This window comes from Nipponia nippon, unplaced genomic scaffold, assembly GCF_047370975.1.
Source record: "Nipponia nippon isolate SJK-2023a ecotype South Korea unplaced genomic scaffold, ASM4737097v1 scaffold_5, whole genome shotgun sequence".
NCBI classification, from domain to species: Eukaryota; Metazoa; Chordata; class Aves; order Pelecaniformes; family Threskiornithidae; genus Nipponia; species Nipponia nippon.
Window position 1 is genome coordinate 81525945 of NW_028262369.1, and position 15988 is coordinate 81541932.

Here is a 15988-nt window from a genome sequence, read left to right on the forward strand (position 1 = left end):
TATTACAGTAACAAATACACTACCAAAAAAAAAGTCCCCTGCAATAACTAGTTATAGTCTTTATGGGAAACACCAGGAATGCAGAATATGGCATTCAGTCTCAATCTCACTAATACTTTTGGGGGACAAGACTCATCTCACGTTCACTCATGTTCTCTTGCTTTCTGCTTCTGCTGTTCTCCAAAGCTCTACAATTGCAACTGCCAAATACACCTTCACTGGAAAAAATGCACTCAACTTTAGTTAAAGAAGTTAATGCATCTTAAATTTTTTTAAAAACTTACACTTAATAGTATTGTTCTTGGGTTCATTCTCAACTCAGAGACATGTTTTTTAAACTGGTGTGTTTCCATGTTACATAATTATGATGAATACTTCCCTATAATTTTTTTTTTTTTTTTTAAGATAGATTGTCTGCAATTAGCATAGCAGTAGATTCAGTTTGTGGAAGTTAGCACACGCATCATTCACAATGTGAGGTGGCACAGCAGGAGCCGAGAACATGCCAGTTCCAATGAAATATATCCAAACTGTCCTCTCTGCTCCATTTTAATTTTCTCCTTTACACAAAAATTGATTCTGAAAATAGCAAAGTCTATACAAAAAATAGAAAGAAAATATTTACCATTTGTGTCAGACATTTGACTCTTTTCTAATATATTGAGTGAAATATTTACTAGGAGTTTCTAAACTGAACTGATTATTATGCAACAGCTTTCTTGTAAGTAATATTGTAAGCACTTGATTTTTATGATTAATTTTCGTAACTAGTAAGTGGAAAATCCATACATACCTGCAATTTCTTCTATGGAGTTAGCTCTCATGTCCAAAAGAACTGTGCCATTCAGGATACAGCTTCTCAGCTCAAACAAGCTATGAAGTGACAGTGTGGCAACATACGGTTTGCTCCACCTCTCTCCACCATCCTCTACATCTTCTTCAAACTTCAACCACCTGTGCAAACAACCAATTTTGTAATTCCATTGTGCAGAAGAAATGAAAAAGAAATTACTTTCATGGATATTGAAAAATCACTGTTAAACATGTCTTCGGATTTCACTTTATTCTTTCTTTGTAGGAAATATAAGAAACTTCCTTTGCCTGCTTCTTCCCATATAATGCTGTATTATACCATTTTTGAAGATAAATTCTGACCAGAGATGAAAAGAAAAGCGCATTAAGTAATCGTTATTGTACTTTACAAAAACTTTGAGTAATTCTTTGGCGTACAACGATATTTCTATGATAGAACAAGTAGCATGAAAAGGACAGAGGAGAAGAATTTGTGGTAGACAAAAGAAAAGCTATACATAGTAAGAACACAGGAGAGAACTTTCTCCATTTAGTCTTAACTTTGGACTAAACACAACAGAGACATTTAAAGTAAATATACTGACATATCCGCACTTTACAGAATCCATCCATTATCACCACCACAATCTTTTCACAAAAGACACTGCTACGAACTTCATTAGTTTAAGTTGTTAGTTAATTGCACTAAGCTACTCATAAAGACAGTAAACATTATGCAAAATTTAGGATATTTTCCACTTAAAAGTTCAATCCATTAAAATTAAAAACCCCAGAGGCACATACATGCGCACACAAACAATGTTTGAACACTTGTGAACAGTCTTTCAAGCCTCAAAATATGGGCCTTACTCAGGCAAAACAGCCATGTGAATGACATGAAATAGCGTTTTAGAATCCAGTAACAGCATCATATCTCACTATTTTGAGTATCATTTGCCTGTTCTGAGGTTCAGTGTAAATCTGGAGAGACTTCAGCGAAGTAAAAGGACACATGAAACTGGCATGAGAGGATCAAGTCTTTTGTTACTAGCCAGCTGGATGAACTTTCTTGCACAACTTCTTGATTGTTTACTGATAAAAATTACACTAAAAATGTTAAAAGAATAATAAACAAACAAACAAAAGAAAAGTCTGTTGAAATATGCAAAAGTGTTTTAAATGAAAGCTATTAAGTCTTTCAAGCATACACAGATGTTGCTGTGTGGAGCCATGCAGCCTGCCAGCTTGGCAAGGTTTGAACAGCTGCAGCCACAGCAAAAGCCTCTATCGCTTGACTCAACAGCACTCAGCTATTTTGTAGGGACCAGGCAGCACAGAAGTCAAGCAGAGCCTCACACCTTGACAGCACCTTCACACTTATTTCCAGACAGCAGGGAAGCGTAGAGCCTTAAGACCTCTAAAGCTGAGCAGTTTCCAGTTTTACCAAGACTCGCAGCCCAGTAACACAGCAAACACAGCTGTCTTCTGTTCCTGGCCCACCTGCCTAGCTCTGCTCCTGCCTGTAAAATATGCCTGTGTACCCATATTTTAGATACTTTCCTCCTTTCAGTCCCTGTGTACCAGATTCTTCCCCTTCTGATGCCATCCTGCGAGCAGCCACCCCCTTCAGTGACCCACTCATCACCAGCCTATCTGCTCCCTCCTTCATGCATTCTATTTCTTCTAACTGTACCAGCTGCCTCCTCATCACTCCCCCGTTACTTACATATACAATTTGCCCCCAACTCCTCGGCTCCTCCGAAATCTCCAATCTCCTGTGTCTAGCCCTCTCCTTCTCTTTGTATTTAAACATTTTCCCTCCATTTCCTCTGTGCTGGCCAGTTTCTGTATCTCATCTTTGCCCATGAGACCTCCTCTCCATCAGATTTCTGTTCTCCACTCCCTTCATTGCAACCTCTCTTCTCTTCCCAGCCTAGCCAGGCTATCTCCTTTACCTTTTCATTCTTCCAGAGAAGCAGCAAGGACAGAGCACACACAAACATTTACTTCCACAGAGCCAAACCATGAAACTGAATTTGCATATGCATATGAGGTTTCCCAAATAGATTTTCAAAACCATGTCCAAATGGAGATCAAACAAATTAACACACCCCAGCCCCACCAAATTCAAAGCCATGGTTTCAAAGGGATGAGCTACAACAACTCAGGAAAGTTACTAAGAAGCATAAGAGAAGGAAAAAAAAGTTGTTCTACATTTTTTTCATTTTGCGGTTGCACTTGAACTATAAGAAAAGGCTGCTCCTAGCTTACTCATGGCGCTCATGCTTCCAAGTTAAAAATATGCTAGACCTAATTGTGGCCATAATATCACAAACATGCTGCATTAATTGTCCTGCTTAAACTATTGCCTCCTAAGGCTCTGCAAAATAGCTACATTTTTTATCTTCTCATACCTCTGTTTTTGTGCATGTTTCTAATCTCTTTAGGAGTTTTATAAGATTACAATCTTTGCACTTGAGTATTCCCAATTATTTCTGATGTACCATCATCTTGTTTTATACTGATTCGAAAAAGGATTAAAAATCATGCTACATATATCCTAAAAACAATGATCCAAGCATAGATTCTTACAGAACCTCATCGGAAACCTCACTGTCATTACCTTCTGTTCACGTAAATAGTCTTCAACATTGCTTATCTGATTATACTGCTGCAGTGTGTCCTTGATATTACCTATTTTGAATATACTGACCAATTCTAAACAGATTTTAAATGAGTGATAAACGACAAACATATTCTTAGAAGTTTCATTAAGATAGGTGACTGGACAGAGGCGGACTCATAACCAGAGCTCGTAACTTACTAGGGACATACAGACAAGAAAAATCTAAATCTTGAAAACAGCTTAATTAAGAATTTATGGTGTCAATCAGACATCAAAGCTTACACACAACATAAAAATCCATGGGAAACTATTGCTACTGCTCGAATAATCATACTTGCCATTGTGATCATCTCCATCTGAGTTTCAATCAATTCCATTAGTGTAATTCTATGGGTTGCATCCAATTTCCTACTGTTACTAAAACTTATGTGTTTAAACACATTATCATACATTGTTACTTAATGAGCCAACAGGCTAGTACATAAACTTAAATTATACCCAGCTGAGAGAATTTTACATTTGGAATAAACTTCTGGTTTTATTTTAATAAGCATTACATGAGGTTACTCATCTCATCAAGGGAAAAAAATGTTTATCACCTTTTATCTTTTCAGAATTATTCCTCTGTTACGTCAGATAATCCTTACTTAACATATCAAATGAGAAATAGCAGCAGAAAACATAAAACAAACAAATCTCTAATCTTGCACGTGGTTGTTCAATTCTAAGCGTGCAAATGGTTTTAAAAATTATAATACCATTTTAACAATCCTCTAAATTCATGTATAAGATTCAAGGATAGAAATGGCTTTGAAATCCAAATGCAGGCATGTTTGCCAATCTTCTACTCTTTTCAGTTTCTCAGAGAAAAAGACAAACTCTAATATATTTACTCCTGCAGTTTAACTCCTTAAATTGATATGGTTGATGAACAAAAGCCTTTCATAATTTCCCAGAAAACAACACCAACCCCATTTGTATATTAAGGCCATGTGCCACATGTATCCCATGTGCTTGCAATATATTTAGAGCTATCTTAGTTGTGCCTGATCACATAGAAGAGCAGCTTCGTTCATATGGCTTTCTTTTACTGGTAAAGACTAGCACAGGTATATCAGTAATACAGTTTAGTTCCTCTGATAGCATACTTGCTGGAACAAAACAGGCTAACAAGAGTTTCAGCAAGGTATGTTACTAGAGGGAAAAATATTACTCATATTAAATATGAGAAAATATTACTCATATATGTGTGTGTGTACACATATATACGTTACATCCTCTAAAGCCATCGTCGACTTTTCAGGAGCCAATAAAAGAGCGTGCACACTTCATTGTAGACTCAGTTACAACATTTTGGTGTGCAATATGAAGTGAATATGAGTTGAACATGATCTATTTTATAGTCTGTTATGTCTGCAGCAGAGAGCTGGAGTATGTATTCACTTAGAACCTGCTCAAGAGCCAACGTTATTAATGCAATCTTACAATCTGTATAAATTTCCACATGAGCTTTTGCCTGCCTACGCTGATTAGAAAATGAACCAAAGTAAACAAGCATGTCAGAAACAAAGCAGAAGCAACAAACCTAAGTTTTTTGTGACCTAGTTTCTTTGAAAGAAAGTTTTGATCCAGAGGAGATGCATTTTCACTTCATATTCATAATTCTTCCGTAGTACATCCTTTTTCTAGTCACTATTAACAATTTACTTTCTAAACTATGGACAGAGGTTTATATTCATAACTGTGCTGTTTCATTAAAATTCAAGCCTCAACACTTTCCTGTTGGTTCCAAAGTGTCCTTCTGTTTTCTCCTTACCACATACTCTTCTCTGTTCCAGAAACATAGTGACATTCTCCTGAAATTTTCATTTGATATTAGCAGATAAGTGAGTCCCAAAAGTTTGGGTAAAACCTGCTACAAATCAGGCACTACTTTCCAGCCATGACCACAAAAGGCTATTAGGATAGATTTGAACATTAATTGCTTTCCTAATAGCTGCAATTTGCAACTATACTACTGTGTGTGTAAAATAAGCCCAACTGTTATGCCTCAGTGTGTTTCTCCACAAACTTACTGGAAATATTTTTGGGGGGATAGAAACTATACATCATGCATTCTCTACACAATTGTACAGCTGGGCCACATACAAAAAATTACATTAATAAGACTGACTTGATTTTAAAAGGTACGTGTTTCTTCTGGCTTGAAATGAATTAGTGGGGAAAAATTAAATAATTTTATCACTATATCAACATAACTAAGTTATTCCATTCTGCTTCCTAACTAATTCCATGGATGGGACAGCGTAAGTCAGACCTTGTAATGGAATAGGCTGTAACAGCAGTGCACTTTCTTGCTCCTACTACTTAATCTGCAGGAATTCTTTTGCTCATGAGAAATGTTATGGAAACTGGAGAATGGCAAACCTTTGAGTCTCCTAACTGCTGAGGAAAAGAAAAAAAAGCCTAGAAAAGGATTTACTCTTCCAAACAAATGAAACAGGAATAGAGGAGATTTACCTAAAGAACACCGAGCTTCAGTCAAATCTTATCCATGGCTCCCTTTGGTATGTTACTATTTTGATCAACCAAGAACAAAATGTCTCAAACACTTTTACGCAGTTTGCTCAAGATATTTTTAAAAAATTTTAAGGCTGAACTATGCATGCAATTTCAATCAAACTGAAAACATGAAGATACAGATTTACTGCATCAGAGTCAACTCAACATTTCAGTCGATGCAGAGCTTGGTGAAATGAATACAGAGCCACTTAGTGTCATCACTCTCATTAAATGCAATTAATGACCAAGTCTTCCTCTGTATTGCTTGCATTTAAATTCATCTACCTGGAACTATGTCCAAAGCCAGACAATAAGATTTACAAATACTTCCAGTGGCATTTTCCACACAGATGGAAAACATATAACAAAGCTGGAACAGCAACAAACCCAGGGTGTATCCTCTCCATGCCATGCTTTTAATCAAATCGGTATTTCTGAAGTCCTGAATCAACCACTAGTATTGAAAATGATCCATTTTATTAATTTGCAAGTATATGATCATATTAAACACCATCCCATTTACTATTACTCTACTCAGTCACCTTGTTCTTTGTGTATGATATCTTTATCTATTTCTAGAGTAACAATACCTCCTAATTTCTTATCATCAGCAAGTTTCATTACTACAATCCTATTATTTGTCATTCAATAATAAAGCCATTTACTGACTAACTCTTCAGAAGTTAGTTGTCACTACCTTTCACACTAATAGTTTAATCTTTCAGCATGACCTGCTGCACCTCTTCAATTAGTTCCTTACCCACTAATATAATTTTTACACTAAAACAGTTCAAGTAATAAATTCCCACTGCTGTATCATATCAAATGCTTGACTTAAAAAAAAAAAAAATTAGATTGTTTTTTCTTTGTCAGAAAAACAGAAATCAATTATCTGATTAAATAGCATTATTAAGTTAGTCTGACATGATACACCATTGTACTGCATTTTATCCAATTTTCTACTTAGCTCCTAGTCTATAATTATTCGTTCCTTCAAATATTGTTCTAAACCTTGCACAGCTCTGAAATCTGACTATCAGGCCTCTGTACGTTCCGACCATTTTTATCCTTCCTTGAATAGTGTTGCTGTGTTTGCTATACTATAACAACCCACCTGACAGATTCACAGAAAGACGGGATTTACCATACCCATGAAATATGTGTTCTTTCAGCTTTCTAGGATGGAAATTATTGCACCCTCGTATTTGCGCAGATAAAGCGCTTAGACTCTTGCCTTCATTTTGAATTTAGTCGTTTTACTGCTGTCCCCTCCTTTTCTAACAGCCAGCCAACCCATGTCAAATGCTGTCTGACATTTTTGGATCAAAACTGAAAAAGATCATTTATCTTGACCAGTTCTTTCTGCATGGCAGCTCCACTCTTTCTTTGTTTTCATCCTATTTCTAAAGTTAACGAAATTTTTATTATTAGCTCTTATCTTTAGTTTGCATTTGACAATTGGAAAGGCTGTAATACGGACAGATCAATATAAATAGAAATTTCTTTATTTCACCTGTTCCTTTCAAATTCTATTCTGATTAAGTCTTTATGTTAATAAAAATTGTTACAATTTTTCATAAACACAATTCTTTGATGATTTGCAAAGGATTTTTTTCAGTGGAACTAAAGAAGCTGCTATTTCCCTGCTTAAAAATAACATAAGCCACAGTGATTTTTATTTTTAATCACAATAGAAGCTGATACCCTTCCTAGAAGAGGTCCTATATATTCCTAATCAGTATGAGAACACTACAGATGATTAACTTGATTAATTTTCTCTCTCTGAATATTAATAAGATTATTTAGGAACACTACTACACTCATTTTGCAGCACAATCCCCATATGAGAATTTTCTACATGTAAAGATCTATATTTAGCATCTGTCTATGCCTTCTATGGACACATAAAGGAAGGGAAGGTCATGGAAAATTCTGTGGCCCTCTGGGAAAGCAAGACTTTGCAGTAAAATTAAAGGGAAAGCTAACATGTATTCATGACAAGCAGCCCACATAGTTCCCCACATAGTTCCCCTACCAGAAATTCCACAATTTTTATCCTACTGACATCAAAGATGCAGTCCACAGACTTCTGGACACCACTGAGGACACTGTCAACAAATACTGGCAGGGAAAGAGAGAATTAAGGTTCTAAGAAGAAAAATGAAGCAAGGCTTGCTGGGAAACGTGAAGTCTTAATGAAACTAAGCAAGTCATCTCCCATTTAGGAGCTCAAGGAAACAAACATGCAAAAAAAAAAAAAAAAGGTCTGTTCCAATATTATTTTTTTCAGCAGAAATGCAATCTAAACAGTCATTTTGCGCTAATTTTGTGGAAATAAAATAACCCAACATTGAATATTCAAAGTCTCAAAATCAACTGTTCACTCATAGTTAGAATATGTAAAGTGTTATTGCTCCAAAAGTAATCTCATTCCTTGCTTTAATCTTTTTATAAGAGTAATTTTATCAGTTTCTTGAGGATTCAAACAGAATATGAAGTTTGAAAGTTTCTTAAAATGATGAGCTAAAATATTAATAAAACCAGTAATTTTTAATTCATATATATGATATGTTTACTTTGATTTTTCCCCTTGATATTCATTTTGACCTATATTTCATAAACCCAGATGAAAACATTTGGCTCTGGGAAATGACAAATGCTGTAGTAATACTAGCAGTCTAAGCATTAATATTATTGCTTTATTTAAGCTTTATATCCAAAATCTGTTCCTGAGCTTGCCACATCTTTGAAATAGTTCCTCAATATACCAGCAACCAATAGCTACAGATAATTTTTAAAACTCCTGAAAAACACTCACCTTGCTGTCTCCCGCCACTCTGCATCCTCTCCTTCACGCCAACAAATTTCATCAAGCTCAGTAAAAAGATCATGAGGAATGTGTTCCTCGTCATCATCTTCTGTTCCAAGAATAAACTGCACCCTTTGTGATGGGGTATCTGGAGAAAAATTAAAATATCAAGTCCAGAACACCAATTTTTTTGCCCCGAGCAAGCATCTAAAATTTCATGAGATTATCCAGACTCTTTCATCCATATCACTTACTGCCACACAGAAAACATGATTATAGTTATGCTGTAAGAACATTTATACACAAACACCTTCAGATTGAGACCTCTATATTTACGTTAGTTGTCTAGTCTGCTAATTAAAAAAACTCATCTAAAGATAGAATGTGATGTACAGAAGTAGTGACTATTGGAAGCTGGAATGGTATCTCACAGAAAAAAGGCAGCACAGATAGCAGTATAGATAGAGGTGATAAAAGTCTTTTACTCCAGTGTTACAAAAACTACTTTGCCACATCCTAAGTCTAAATCTACAGATCTAGCTCAGCTCACAAAGCTGGTGTACCAAAGGTACATTCTTTGTTTTACCTAGCAGGAGAAAGAAAGCAAAGAAACCTTTCTAATGTCAATACACGACTGGGAACTTCGAAAAGAATACATCACTATCTACACCTACCATTCCCTGCCCCTATGTAAACTGTTTCTACATGGTTAGGTAGATGAACAGATGAACAAGTTGTTTACCTGTCCCAACTTCCCCATTTTATTCTTCCTGTGTCTGTCTTCTCTTTACATTCCTATTACCAGTTATTTTTCTTCATAACCTTTTAGTCCAGACCACTAACTATACTTTAGAGACATATTACTCTTTTTTCATATCACTCAGAAAATTTCCAGAACTCACAGAGCACCTTAACATACGTGTATATTCAGTGTGCATAGCTCAAATGCTGTAAGTCTTAAAAAAAAAAAAAGAAAAGAAAAGAAAAAAATCCTCTTTGCTTATTTAAATGCAAAGCTCAAATGAACAAACTCTGGATGAAACCCACTCTCTCTAAAAATATATAGTTACATTTTCTGGTAGTGTATTTTAGATTTCTGAGAGGAACGAAAAGTCCTTTGTGAAAGCTGATAGGGGCCAGGGTGCCAGTCAACCAAAAAATTGATTACCCAGCAGAACAGCTCAGCAATTCCTTGAACATCGTCGAAATGAGGTTTTGTTCTACAACCATAATTTAAGACAAGCTACAGTATCTTCCATCCAGCAGTGAAAAGCATCACTGCATAGGATCCTCAAGCTCTCTGAATTTTGGAAAAACTGAGATGATAGCACTCACTGAATGCTAGTTAAAGAGCAAATACAGGACTGATCAAAAATAATTAAATGGGCCACTGATACAGGAGATTAAATTCAGCAGAAAATATACCATTTTTGGTGGTAGTAGTAGTAGCAAACTTGCTATAGCAATGAAACACACACAAACAACACATGACAGTTTTCACCTGAGGTCTATTTACTTCAACAGAGTGTAAAGATGTAGTACAGTCAAGCCTACTTACTCCTTCACAAAGCAAGGAAATGAAACCCAGGAAGAAGTACCAGAGAGGAGGGAGAGAGAGATGGGCTCAGGTACTACTAAACTCTAGAGAATGGAACTGCAGGGGAACAGCTAAGAGAACAGAAATTACTTTTGGTGAATTGTTAAAGAACGGCAACAACCTCCTCCACTTTACCCTTTTCTTTATTACGCTCCTCTCTTGCTGTTCAGTCCTCTTTTTCCTTTAAGACCATTTCAACCTCTATTCTAGATCCCCTTCCAGCCTCTCTCTGCCTATTTTTTTTAATTCTTTATGTTCCTTATATCCACATGTTGGTACGTTCTAGAGAAGGATAAAGTAAATACAAACATTAAGATTTAATCTGAGACTAGAAAGTACACACCCATCAAGAAGTGTGCAACTTGTTAAGACTGTTTCCCAGAAGGACAAAATTCAGCAAGATACGAACTTGCAAAGGACAAGCACATATGACTAGTAACAGAACACAGAAAACAAGCTACTTTGGTAGAGAGCTGGACTGCAGTGAGAATCTGAGAATAAGCATTGCCAAGAACATCCTGTACTCTTGATAAAATCAGCACTAGAACTGACTTACAGCAACAGCTACTAAGTGTTGTACAGCAGAGCTGCAGTTTTATGACAGTTATGATACCCATGCAAACGCACACTTCCAGCGTGGGAAGGAAAGGAGAGGATCAGAAATCCCTTGAAGTCAGGTGAGGAGTAACAAGGAAACACCTTACTGCTGTGATTTGCTCTTACTGGGTCTTCTGTGTAACATACAGCTACTTGACTGACAACAGTGAAGAATCTATATAAAGGACAAAACATGCACTAAATTCTCCTCTTCCTTGTTAACACACCAGTAAAACTAGCTGCTAGATTCTGGCTTTTTTTGCTGCTGGAATTTGTACTGGTGTCTGAAACCTGCAAGCTACAGCTTGCTTTTCAGACACCAAGCTGGAAACTGAAAAAAAAAGTTATTTATAGTTCTTATAGCTTTATAGTACAATAGTTTTATTTCAGGGACAAAACCCTAAGAGAATTAAACAATGGGAACACAATAAAATTTAAAAAAAAAATCAGATCTGTTGGTTTTACTTATAAAGCTGAGTTAACAGCATTACTCATGTGAGCAATGCCAGATGGATTTGGCTGTTATTCATAGGAGTAATAAATACCAAATATGTCATTAATGTGTTATATGGAAAATGAGTAACATGTGATTCAAGAACAGTATGAAAGAATACTTCAACTGCTGACTGTCAAACTGTGATAACTTAATCCTCAGTGTAGAAGCACAATATTTGCAAACTAGGACACTCAAATTTTTTTGAAGTCTAGGAAAACAGAAATTGGCTTGAATATTATCTGTATCTATCCCTATTTCAAGTAGTACAGCCAGCGTGAAAAAAAAAAAAAAATCCTTCATATTATTATTGCCATTTCTAAAAAGTAAGATTAAGCTAAAAAATTAAGTGAATGGGACTAATTTGTTACATTAGTATTTCTATGACTGCAACTGGTTTGTATCAGAGCACAGAAATATTAGAAGCAACATGAATTTAAAGCTCCACAATAAGCAGCTGACGATTCTCCCAAGTAAATGGCTCATCACCAGTTCCGGAATTCCTTCAGGACCAGCTGGGACTGGGCAGAAAGTCTGGTACACGACAGGAGCAGGAGTACCATCCACAACCACCCCTGCTCGGCTAATGAGCCATCTCAGTCAGGACAAGCTGAAGCAGCTTTCTGTTTGCTGTGGCTCCACCAGCCCATGGGAGCCTCCTGCCAGACTCTGTGTTACACGTGGGTTTCTCTGGGCTTGTGCTCACATCATCTGTGCCGCACTCACACAGACATCCAAACTACCCCTGATACCTCAAATTCATTGCATGAACGGGAAACCTGGAGTATTCCAGGTTTAAAAATCTGTATAACTCCTCTGCAGGGTAAAAATTAAGACCTGGTGGATACGCTACTGTCGAAACCACAAATTCACGCTGGGATTCAGTACTGCAGAAAGGAAGTGACCCTGCAGCAACCTGACATACTGCTCACTACTATGACTCTTCATAAAGTCAGTAACAACCCTAAAACAAAAGCAAGACATGGGTACAGACATGCAAAACAGTAGAACTGAAAGCCAGAACCGCTAATAACCTAATTCCCAGAGAGCAACAGGAAAAGCTGCTCCCTGGAACAGTGCTGAGTGCAGGCACGGGGGAATGGTGGCCTACATCATCATCCCGCCTTGCAGAACACATGTAAGAAAGAACCATAACTGGCACTTCCCCCATTTAAAACATCCCCAAGTGCAACCACAATTCTGGGTCAGGACTGCTCCCTCTTGCCTAAGAGAAAAAGGTGAAATCAAGACTTGGGCTGGGGTAAGAAAGCAGGATCATTCTCAGTCCCTCCACATAAATTCAGCCCAGCAACCAACCTGCTTCACTGCACCATTCAGAGTGATACCCATCTCTTTCTCAGCACGCGCCAGGATTTCTCCCGAGACAAACCACCCTGCCATCAGGCAGAACTGCACGCAATCTGCCCAAGCCCTGCCACAGGCAGAAACACAGCCTCGGGTACGTATAAAATGTATTCCAAATTCTGTCCTCTGTTCTTGATAAACTCTAGAAAGGGTGCAAAAATGTATTTCTGGTAACACTGTATTAGCTGATTTGTCAGAACAGGTTTCTGTATTTCTAAGCCTGTTGAGAACCTGCATTTAAGGGTAGTATTAGTAAGCTAATACTTCTTATTGGGTCAGTAGATGTAGGGGTGAAAAATTACTTTTTCTACATTAGAAAACATGCTAAACATTAAAATAAAATTTACGTTACAGAAGTTCACATAAGTTAGTAAACATCATAGACAAGATTTAATCCATGCCTCATGCTCTTGTACATTCACAGTGAAGTAATATTAAATATACAAACTTTTTTTTTTTTTGATTGCTCACTGCGCAGGATGGGCGGCAGACAGGGAGCGAACTGGTGTAACACAGTTGACATCCATAACAACTCCTTTCAAACAAAGGGGAAATGGTGTGAAAAATTCAAAGGATCACAGAAAATAAAGGATCATTTCACACACAGACAAACATTCATCATCCTCCTGCTTGCGCTCACCCAGGAAGTGGTGGATGGGGGCTCTCCCCTCACCTCCTTCCTGTGCAGACTGGACTTTGCCCTTCAGCTCAGCAATCAGTAAAGGTAGGGATCATAAATTACTTTTTTAAAATTAGAAAACATGGTAAAAATTAAACCAAAATTTACATTACTAAAGTACACGTAAAATAGTAAACAGCCATACAGCACACTTATGAAAATCTCTTCACAGACCTTAGAAACCATGTGTTAGGTTGGGAGAAAGTATTCCCTTGCTTGCTCCCTGGCACTTTATCCCTATACGTATAATCTTGTTTTCAGGAAGCACTCTCTGCATTTTCTTCACATGAACTGTTTCCATCACCTCAGGGCTATGACAAATAATCTTATCTTTTGGATCTGACAATATAGATAATTCCCAAGCTGCAATTCTTGTCTTTTTGCTAGACTCTTAAAACTGCAGTTATGATACATTATTTTAATCCAGATTTGCTGCAATCTGTTCCACAGCTGCCCAGAGATTCAAATTTCCAAGTTCATCCTTCAGCAGAAAAAGCCTGTAGTTAAGGGTAGGAGAATTCTCTTAACAGCCATACTCTGTACAAATAATTAAATTTGCCCCATTAATACCCCTTCGAGGTTTGAGGTTAGCTACCAAATATAGTCAGCTGAGTCCTTTCATTACACTTTCTTCAAGCCCCTCTAGTAACCAAGAGAAGTCCCCCTTTGCAATTCACTTTTTTGCTTGCATTACCTTCAGAGAGCCTTTCCTGAACCGTGCATAGTCCTCTGTGAGGCTCACCTCCAGGGCTGCTCAGCTTCCTTTGCCGCACCCAATATCATGAATTACAAACTTCAGTCTCTTTAAAACTAGAGATTATTAAAGCCAGATTTTTTAAAAGAACAAACCAAACCTTATAGAATCATAGAATAGTTTGGGTTGGAAGGGACCTTAAAGACCAGCTAGTTCCAACCCCCCCTTGCCATGGGCAGGGACACCTTCCACTAGACCAGGTTGCTCAAAGCCCCATCCAACCTGGCCTTGAACATTTCCAGGGAGGGGGCATCCACAACTTCTCTGGGCAACCTGTTCCAGAGCCTCACCACCCTCATAGTAAAGAACTTCTTCCTTATATCTAATCTAAATCTACCCTCTTTCAGTTTGTAGCCATTACCCCTTGTGCTATCACTACATGTCCTTGTAAAAAGTCCCTCTCTAGCTCTCTTGTAGGCCCCCTTCAGGTACTGGAAGGCTGCTATAAGGTCTCCCCAGAGCCTTCTCTTCTCCAGGCTGAACAACCCCAGCTCTCTCAGCCTGTCCTCATAGGAGAGGTGCTCCAGCCCTCTGATCATCTTCATGGCTCTCCTCTGGACTCGCTCCAACAGGTCCATGTCCTTCTTATGTTGGGGGCCCCAGAGCTGAACACGCTGCAGGTGGGGTCTCATGAGAGCAGAGTAGAGGGGGAGAATCCCCTCCTTCGACCTGCTGGTCACGCCTCTTTTGATGCAGCCCAAGATATGGTTGGCTTTCTAGGCTGCAAGCGCGCATTGCCAGGTCATGAGCTTCTCATCAACCAAGTCTTCTTGGTTGATGAGAAGGACTTCTCCCCAAGTCCTTCTCCTCAGGGTTGCTCTCCATCCATTCTATGCCCAGCTTGTATTTGGGCTTGGGATTGCCCGGACCCATGTGCAGGACCTTGCACTTGGCCTTGCTGAACCTCATGAGGTTCACATGGGCCCACCTCTCTAGCCTGTCAACGTCCCTCTGGATGGCATCCCTTCCCTCCAGCGTGTCCACCACACCACACAGCTTTGTGTCGTTGGCAAACTTGCTGAAGGTGCACTCAATCCCAGTGTCCATGTCGCCGACAAGGATGTTAAACAGCACCGGTCCCAGTACCAACCCCTGAGGAACACCACTTGTCACTGGCTTGCGCAAGCCTCAACAGTGTCTCGTCCTAGAAGACACCACAGGAGGCTGAAAGCAAACCCCAGTCCTCACAGCTGTGTTCACTTCACCCTCACAAAACCCGTCCTTAAAGACACCCTGCTGAGAGCTAAAGTCTTCCTATTCCATCCCATTTTAAAACAGAAACATAAATATCTTTAGCTCATAAGTGCGAATACAAGAGATCTGTTTCACTGTTTACAGGCAAAAAGCAGACGTCAAAAAACACTGAAGGTTGCCACTAAAATCCACGTGCGTACCAAGCAAGTGCAACCCTGACAGCCAAAAGGAAATCTGCACCAGACTTTCAGTGCCGCCACGACCCACAGCGCTGACGGAGCGGACCCGGACAGCTTGTGGCCCTGCAGCCCACCAAGGCTGGCACCCATTGTCCTCCCAGCAAACAGCACCAAGGAGCTGCTCTAGGCTAGAAACAGCTTTTTTGCCAAACTAGTTTTAATTTGCATCAATTCCCTAATTTAATTCACAGAGCAGCCACGATACTCGCCCCACAAGGAAAGCTGTGGAGGAGGGGAGCTTAAAGTAGGCATGAAACTGGGGCCTTAATTACAACAGCAGC

General features: G+C 38.5%; 1 protein-coding gene across 12 annotated transcripts in view; it reads right to left on the bottom strand.

Annotated features, from left to right (window-relative positions):
* The window catches only part of SLC4A10 (solute carrier family 4 member 10), a 202024-nt gene that overhangs the window by 69444 nt on the left and 116592 nt on the right, over positions 1-15988 (bottom strand). For all 12 annotated transcript variants that reach the window (XR_015698619.1, XR_015698618.1, XR_015698617.1 and 9 more), the window contains 2 exons: positions 8799-8937; positions 794-954 (listed from right to left, as the gene is read on the bottom strand). Coding sequence is in view for 4 of the 12 variants with exons in the window: in XM_009461998.2 (XP_009460273.1) it covers positions 794-954; positions 8799-8937 (300 nt within the window). In the remaining 8 variants the exon portion in view is untranslated. The remainder of the gene's footprint in view (positions 1-793; positions 955-8798; positions 8938-15988) is intronic.